This window comes from Mytilus edulis, chromosome 8, assembly GCF_963676685.1.
Source record: "Mytilus edulis chromosome 8, xbMytEdul2.2, whole genome shotgun sequence".
NCBI classification, from domain to species: Eukaryota; Metazoa; Mollusca; class Bivalvia; order Mytilida; family Mytilidae; genus Mytilus; species Mytilus edulis.
The window spans coordinates 86,748,042-86,755,848 of NC_092351.1; the positions used below are offsets into that span (position 1 = coordinate 86,748,042).

General features: G+C 32.1%; 1 protein-coding gene across 1 annotated transcript; it reads right to left on the bottom strand.

The window, feature by feature from the left end:
- Positions 1 to 3,104: 3,104 nt before the first annotated feature.
- Positions 3,105 to 6,052, bottom strand: LOC139486523 (uncharacterized). Its single transcript, XM_071271432.1, has 5 exons — positions 6,032 to 6,052; positions 5,153 to 5,267; positions 4,595 to 4,722; positions 3,943 to 4,078; positions 3,105 to 3,215 (listed from the first exon to the last, which is right to left on the bottom strand). Exons 2-5 carry the CDS (start codon positions 5,256 to 5,258, stop codon positions 3,205 to 3,207), a joined length of 381 nt encoding a protein of 126 aa, XP_071127533.1. The 5' UTR covers positions 5,259 to 5,267; positions 6,032 to 6,052; the 3' UTR covers positions 3,105 to 3,204.
- Between the last annotated feature and the right edge of the window lie 1,755 nt (positions 6,053 to 7,807).

The following is a 7,807-nucleotide window of genomic DNA, read 5'->3' on the forward strand; positions in this document are numbered from 1 at the left end:
CATATGCTCATAGCTTTCCGAACGATAAATTTTCTTAACTACTACAAAACAAAATGCGATATTAAGTGCATTCCATTTCTTCTTTTTTCACATAACACATACACTCATATTTCAATAACATTTTATTTCACACTGAAGCTTGCACACAGTTTGGAAATATATGATGCTAAATTCTGCCGCCGGATCATGACACATGGCATTATACTCGGTATATAATATATTATAGACCAATGAGCCCTGGAATTTTCTATTGAACAAAAAAGAATGTTTACTATGAGTGAAATATCGCATCCCTTTTCATAATATAATATTTTGTTTTATTATTATTCACTTTAAAATGTCATATATCACATGGCTGAGAGGGTGACAATTTTTTTAAATGTTACCCTCTCAATCAAATATCGATAGTTTCAAGGACAACGAATTGAACTTATATCAAGTAATTAAATACAATGCTAAAACTCTACGTTTTGACTAAGATTTTTTTATTTGACTGTCAAAAAACAACATCTTGCTTAATTTTGCTGGGTTGTTTTCTAATACCCTTAACGTTGTTATGTACGTGACGTCATAGAAAATCCTTGAAAAATAAAAGTAATCTATAAAAACTATAATGATAAGACATTCAGTATAATAAATAAAATGACCCATAGCTGAGAGTGTGATAGAGCAGATTGGTACCCCTCGAAAAGCATTGTCAACTTTGGCTTCGCCGTCAAGGACATCATTCATAAATATAGCTCAACATGCAGACTTCTTATACGTTCAGGTATTTCACATCCATTTTTTTTTATTGTAATATTCTTTATAAAGCACAATAATGTCATTATACACATCAAAAGCTAACAAAACCTTTCAATAGACTTATTAAGAACTAATAAAGCTACGATACTGTTGTCAGGTCATTAAAGATTCAGATTTTGGCTTTAATATTGATTCACTTATAGGGTCTTTGCATCGGACCTAAACACATTTATTTAAGAACCATTTGCTGGCGTGACGTAGGTTATGTTCTTCTCATATATGTTATGATGGTATGAAACTAAACCCCTAAAGGGATGAAGACATAATCTTTCAATCAGTTTAATTGAAGTCTGGGGCCGGCATGTCAGTTTACGACTGTATAGAAAAACGATGGAGAGAAAAATATGTATACTTAGGAAAATTATACTATCATATGACTGTGTAATAAAAGTAACATGTATGTTTATATAAAAAAGCAATCTTACCTGCACTATATTTTTTTGTGTACATAAAAAATCAGGCAGATGTTGATTACCTTTTTAGGGTGTACTTTAATTAACTTTATATAGCAAATTACAGAAAAGCGCTTCGGACACATATACAATATTATGTCAATGAAAGAAAAATATAAACTTTTGTGTATGAGGCTGGGAAACTGGTGAAGGGCGAGGTTCTACTGAGCCCTTTCCCAGTTTTTGGTCGAGTACAAAAAAGTTTACATTTTTTATGACATTGACCTAATGTTGTTTTTATACTTGAACTTAAACTAATGAATTGATAGCATTTTGAATCGTAACACAAATGTCAAACTTATTTTCATCCCTTAATTAACACCTTAATGAGGAGAAAGTGTTATATGATGAAATTGACATAATACAAAATATAGCTATGTTACTATACTTAGGGTATAAACACAACTAGTTGCAGTAAAAAGGATTTTATTATCGTGTTGTTTTCATTTTTTTACGCATTAGATAACTGAACTGTGATACACGTTTTGATGCAATTGCACGTGTTATTTTATGTTGCTATGATAGTATACTTTTATATTTAACAGAATTGTAAACTGTGAACCGAAAATGATAACATTTCAACGTAAATCTAGTTGCGTGATTAATAACGAAGATGTAATGTATCTGTTTGGCAGTTTAAGTAGATTTTATCTTAAATTTATATAACATATTTATTAATTTAGTGCGTAGATAGATGTGATGGACGTGGTATAAGTAATTATCAAATAACTTATATGTTATCTGATTCGTATAAATAATTCAGTAGAAGAGCAATTTGTTTTGAAAAGACAGGAATAGTTTTACTTTTTGAAATGTGTTCTGTAAATTTGTTTAGAAAAAACATATATTTTTGTAGCTCACCTGTTTGATTAATTCGTTCAATTAAATGATAAATATATCACACACGTTTTAGTTCTTCCATTCCGTAGTGTAAACATAAATGATCAAACCAAAAACTGGATTGTCAATCTGATTGTAATGAAGAAGAAAAATGTTGTTAAAGCGATTCGAATGTTAAAACTGAAAATTAAGTTAAACAAGGCAGTCACACCCGTCGCAGTCTTGCGCCAATCCGAAGTAGGCGCCGCTCTCCTTTGTTAGTCTTGTTTCGTTTTGTTTTTTTGTATCTAAGTTAATTTATATGTGTTGTGTTTTAGTATGACGTCAATTTTTGCGAACTGATTCACATGTTTTGTTAGGGTGCCAGCTAAATCCCGCTTGCGCGTGCTAGAATTTCTCACCGTGTTGAAGACAGTTTGTGACTTTCGTCTGTTTTCTTATATTAGGTCGGGTTGCTGCCCTTTGACACATACCCAATAGCCATTCTCAATTTTATCTGTGTCTGATTCAGGTAGCTAAAAACCAAAAACAAAATTTAATTGAATGCGCGTGTTTAGTTGCGACTTTTACCCATTCTTTAAATTTCCAATTCTAAAATGTTGGACAAGCACAACCGACCACATATTTCACCAGTAATCATTGAATCAAGTCGTTTGAAGAATTCAAATGTATGATGTTAAAACGAAAAATATCGGTAGCTGAATATCATCTGACAGCACTCCAACAACAAAATCCCCAAAGAATGTGGGTGCATGCCATTAACCAGTAACCAAATCAATCAGTGTTAACAAAAACGTATAGTTTGGAGTTTAATATGACGTCCATTATTACTGAACTAGTAATATATTTGTGTTGATGCCAGCTGAAGGACTCCTCCGGTGCGGCAGTTTCTCGCTACATTGTAGAGCTATTCGTGGTCGTCGGCTGTTGTCTGCTCTATGGTCGGGTTGTTGTCTCTTTGACACGTTCCCCGTTTCCATTCTCAATTTTATATAAGTCTGAATATAATCAATGTGAACCAAAATATTTTATTGATCAATCAAAAGCGAAGGAAAACGTTTTTGCCGCCAACTTTTCCAGTCACTTAGATTTAACCGTAACCAACATCCTAAAATGGCACTGAAAAATAAAAACAAGAATATATTACATGCTGTATATTATATTTAAGTGCTTTTTCTCAGTATATAAAAACAACAGTGTAGTTAAGATTTTGATAGCATTTAATGGATTAAATCTAAGAGAAAAATTGCAAATACTGATTGTTTAAAGGCTGTCATTTGCTTTCTTTTCTTGTCCTTAACCTTTGCAATCGAGTCCTAGATATAGCGACGATCATATGAGAAAATTTACATGGGGTCGCATTTTCCTATCTTTAACTTAAATCTCTCCTCATCTACTCCCCAGCCACGCTTACGTGTACTTTCTACCCCTAACTCAAAAATCAAGCATACTATAATAAATGGTTTAGCCCAAATATTCCGCTTCTTCTCTTGATTCCCGCTCCCTGTCCTCTACTTTCAATATCACCTTATCCCTGTATATCCCTTATCAAATGAATTAGTGGTATGATATCATTCATAACCTTATAACATGTTTAATGAAAATTATGATAACAAGTTCGGTTTGAGCCATGTCACCGTGTTGAAGACCGTACTTTGACCTATAATGGTTTATTGTTTACTAATGATTACTCGAAGTGAGAGTTTTTTCATTGGTACTTATAGCACATCTTCTTGCATCTATTTGTTCCATAATGAGCACAGTGTATAATGCATAAACATTCTTCTATAAATTTCCATTTGTATTCATGAGAAGTGTTATAACCATTAATATTAAAGACAGATACCTCTGTAAACAGAGTTTCTATGGCCTGATCCACACATCCTGTTTTCACCACTACATTTCATGTTACAGTCGCTTTCGGGGACGGATTTGTACCGATCAGTGTTCAGATTATTACCACAGAAACACTCGTTAGAATACTAGAAGAAAAAATTAAGTGCACATTTATTAGTTACAGTATTAGCATTACCTATAAAAAAAATAGCCTATCTTTACAAGTAAAAACAAAATGAGTGATCTTCAAGGAACTCGTATTCAATATTTTACAAACTGATAAAAGTACCCAGAAATATCAAAACCAGTATCAACGGAATAAATGCTAATTTCTAAAATTAGCGTTACGTGGGTAGAAAATTCCGTATTGATTTCAGTCAAAAAACGAAATGAAATTTTATATATGACTTGAAGGATGTAAAGAATTATAGCTAAACACATTTATATCACATTTGACAAAAGCAACATGATTTTATGCTTACTGTGCTATATCTGGATTATACACAGATAATGTATGCATTTATTCCATCATATGCATTGCAGTTCAAATCTATTTTTATTTTTATGGGCGGATTCAGGATTTTTCATGCCATAGGGGTGAAATCCCATAAATATGTGTATTCATATAGTAAATAAGATATATTGTTATAAATTTCACTTACCTGCAGTCCTAAAAATGTGTAACCCTTGCATTGTTGTTGGCACTTCTTCAGAGTTAAATCTGGAATACTTTTGACAGTTCTTGATGGTAGCATAGTATTTTCTATATCCTTAAAACATCCCAGGTAACCTAAAAAAATAAACCGTATTTCAAATATTTGATTGCCCATGCTAACCATGATATTTCAAAGCTAATGAGGAACCTACTCTGTTCAAATCAGTTTAGTGCTTATGAAATGCTCTTCAACTTCGTGCCTAATTTAGTTTTTTGGACTTTTTTCTTTCAAGCGTAGCTTATGAGTCTGTTGTAGACCATAGGCTCGTGTGGCTCAAAACAAAATTTCAATCCTGATATATATAATGAGGTTGATGAGTATATTTGTCACGTTAATACTGTAAGAAAGTAAAAAAACAGATTTGGTGGAATCACGATCGTACAGGTCATTTCGAATTTATTCCATCAGCTGCTTATAAATTTACAACATATTACTTGTATCAGATTATGTCTAAGCTTAATTTAAAATCAGATAAATCTTCATCAAGAGAAACACGTTAATTACCTTCTGCCACTTGTTCAATTAACGACACACACTGGCCAATCTCATCTAAACATACCAGTTGGTGGGTACCAACAAATACCAAAAGACAGACAAACAGACTTCTCATCTTGATTAGCTGCAAACAAGACAAACACTAGTTCAATGAATATTGGCTATGAACAGGACGGTTTTATGTAAAGCTATTTTTGTGAATTTACAGTATGTGTAAAATTATCAAAGACAATGTAATTATTTTCCGAAATGTTTATTTTGTTTCAGCTAACTCGTTATCAAATGAATTAAACGATGATGAGGCAATGCCCTTTTTATAACGATTTGTTCCAACATATACGAACCTAATAATATAACCTACTTTCTAAGGAGTCACTCCAGAAGGGTTGGCTAAACGTTTCGGACACTAAAGTTATTGATCGCGTTGCTTTTTGAAATATGCTCTCATATTGAAGGCAGATAACTGAGGTCCCCTGCAGGTAGATTTTTGTTCATCTGGATCGGTACAAGCGGAGGAATACAAATCCAGTCTGTTATGCTAAGTACAGAGTATACAAACAATAAGTACGTATATAATTATGCTTCACGTTATGCACCTCATTTCTGGCAGTTGCACCCATTGAAAATAAAGAGGATTTACGGTCCGGAATCATTACAATGAACAAATTATAACATATATACAACTAGGTAACAGAAGAGATAAATAAAAAATAACGTTCACCTGTAATTAACCTGTACACATATCGGCACGAGTGAAAGAAAAATTCGGCGCAAATGCAAAACGCCAATGGATTTCATGTGGGAAACGACAAATGCGAAAACAACACACCAAAGAATTGAAAAGCGTATACATAATAACTACCTGTATTTTTACGGATAAGTTCTTACCTTTTATAAAAAGAGATGTATTCAAAAGAATTGATTTAACTCAGAAAGGCTACGATTTGTTTTATACATTTGTACAGTATACAATGTACCACATGTAATACAACAACCGGCGAGGAAGCTTGTAGGAAACAATTTCTTTCCGATTGTATGATTTTCGCGCTTAAACAACGCAAATAAAGATACCTAGTACATGTAGTACATGAGAAACACGACAACAAGTTTTTTTGTTGAGTAGTTTATTTTTACTAGATTTCATGTCATCATTACAAGAGAGGGACGAAAGATACCAGAGGGATAGTCTAACTCATAAATCGAAAATAAACTGACAACGTCATGGCTAAAAAAGAAAAAGACAATTAGACAAACAAAAGTAAACATGACACAACATAGAAAACTAAAGAATAGGCAACACGACCCCAACCAAAAACTAGGAGTGACTTTCTTTTGTTGTTTTTCTTCACGTTTGGTGATGTTTAATTTGTTTTTTGTTCTGGTTCGTGTTTTTTTTTTAAAACTTGACTAAATTGTTTGTTGTTAATTATCTGGTTGTTGTTATACATTACAAAAAGCATTTTGTTTGTGTTCTTCTACATTAAAAAAAATTGAAATAGCTTGAATGATGATAGGATTTACATTGGATGTGATGTATTGCATTGTGTATACTCTAGGTACATTTTAACTGCAGTTTTCGGCTCATGTTTTTTTTTTTCGAGCTTGCTGTTTTATATAAACTAAATAAAATTATTAGTTTTTCAAACTGCCTCGTTTTTGATAACTTAATAAATAATTAAAACATAACAAAATTTTTAAATGAACAATAAAAATGTATGTATCTTTTTTTCGTGTGTATGTTTGTCTAAACGATATTAAATTAACCATTGAGTTTACACATCGAGTTTACACACGAAGTCTTCCGACGGTGATATAACCCCATATACGCATTAACATAATGTAAATATATAGCGATCACGTCCAACTAAATTTGTCTAGGTCAGTCTGGTTTGATATTGAAATTTCAAAGAATGTTAGTCATCTTTTTAATTTTTTATATTGACCAAATTAGTAAATGGTTCATCCTGCATTTATGTTAGTGTTTGCGATCTTGTCACATTCCTACTAATTCTTACTAATTTGTTTTCCAATTTTGCAGTTGAATTGAAGTTTACTTGTACCTTTTTTGTGTAGTGAATTCATCTTTACAATATATCAATGCTCTCCAACTTTGTACTTGTTTGGCTTTATAAATATTTTGATATAAGCGTCACTGATGAGTCTTATGTAGACGAAACGCGCGTCTGGCGTACTAAATTATAACCCTGGTTCCTTTGATAACTATTACACATACTTAATTAGAATATTTAAAGAGTAATCAACTTAAATGCTTTAAAGTAATGACTTTATTTTACCTGCAACTACTTCATAATTGTTATGAAATGAATAACAACGTGTATTGTGTTTTGTTTATAGACATATTGATGCAATATGCAATATTAATCAAATGTTGGCATAGGCTGATCACACTACTCAGACTTTCGGCAATTTAGATGTTGCTATATTGTATAAACACCCGTATACTTTTGAAGATCGTACTACGTGTACTATGCTGACTTTTTATTCGGATTCTGCGTTTCGTTCGATAGTTGTTTTTTATTAGTATCTTAGTGTTTTGCAAACATGTTACTTTTAATTGACTAGACATGGTAGTTAAGTGAAATTGTACGTGCTCATTAAATGTAAAGTTTTGCTATTTGTTAGTAAAATAGAACAATAACCTAA

Bases quoted from the DNA above. Each gene is read 5' to 3' on its own strand.
- LOC139486523 (XM_071271432.1), bottom strand. From the start codon at position 5,258: ATGAGAAGTCTGTTTGTCTGTCTTTTGGTATTTGTTGGTACCCACCAA. The intron at 4,723-5,152 runs GTAATTAACGTG...TTATTTTTTTAG, and splicing joins AATTGAACAAGTGGCAGAAG to GTTACCTGGGATGTTTTAAG. The intron at 4,079-4,594 runs GTAAGTGAAATT...TTTTTCTTCTAG, and splicing joins ACACATTTTTAGGACTGCAG to TATTCTAACGAGTGTTTCTG.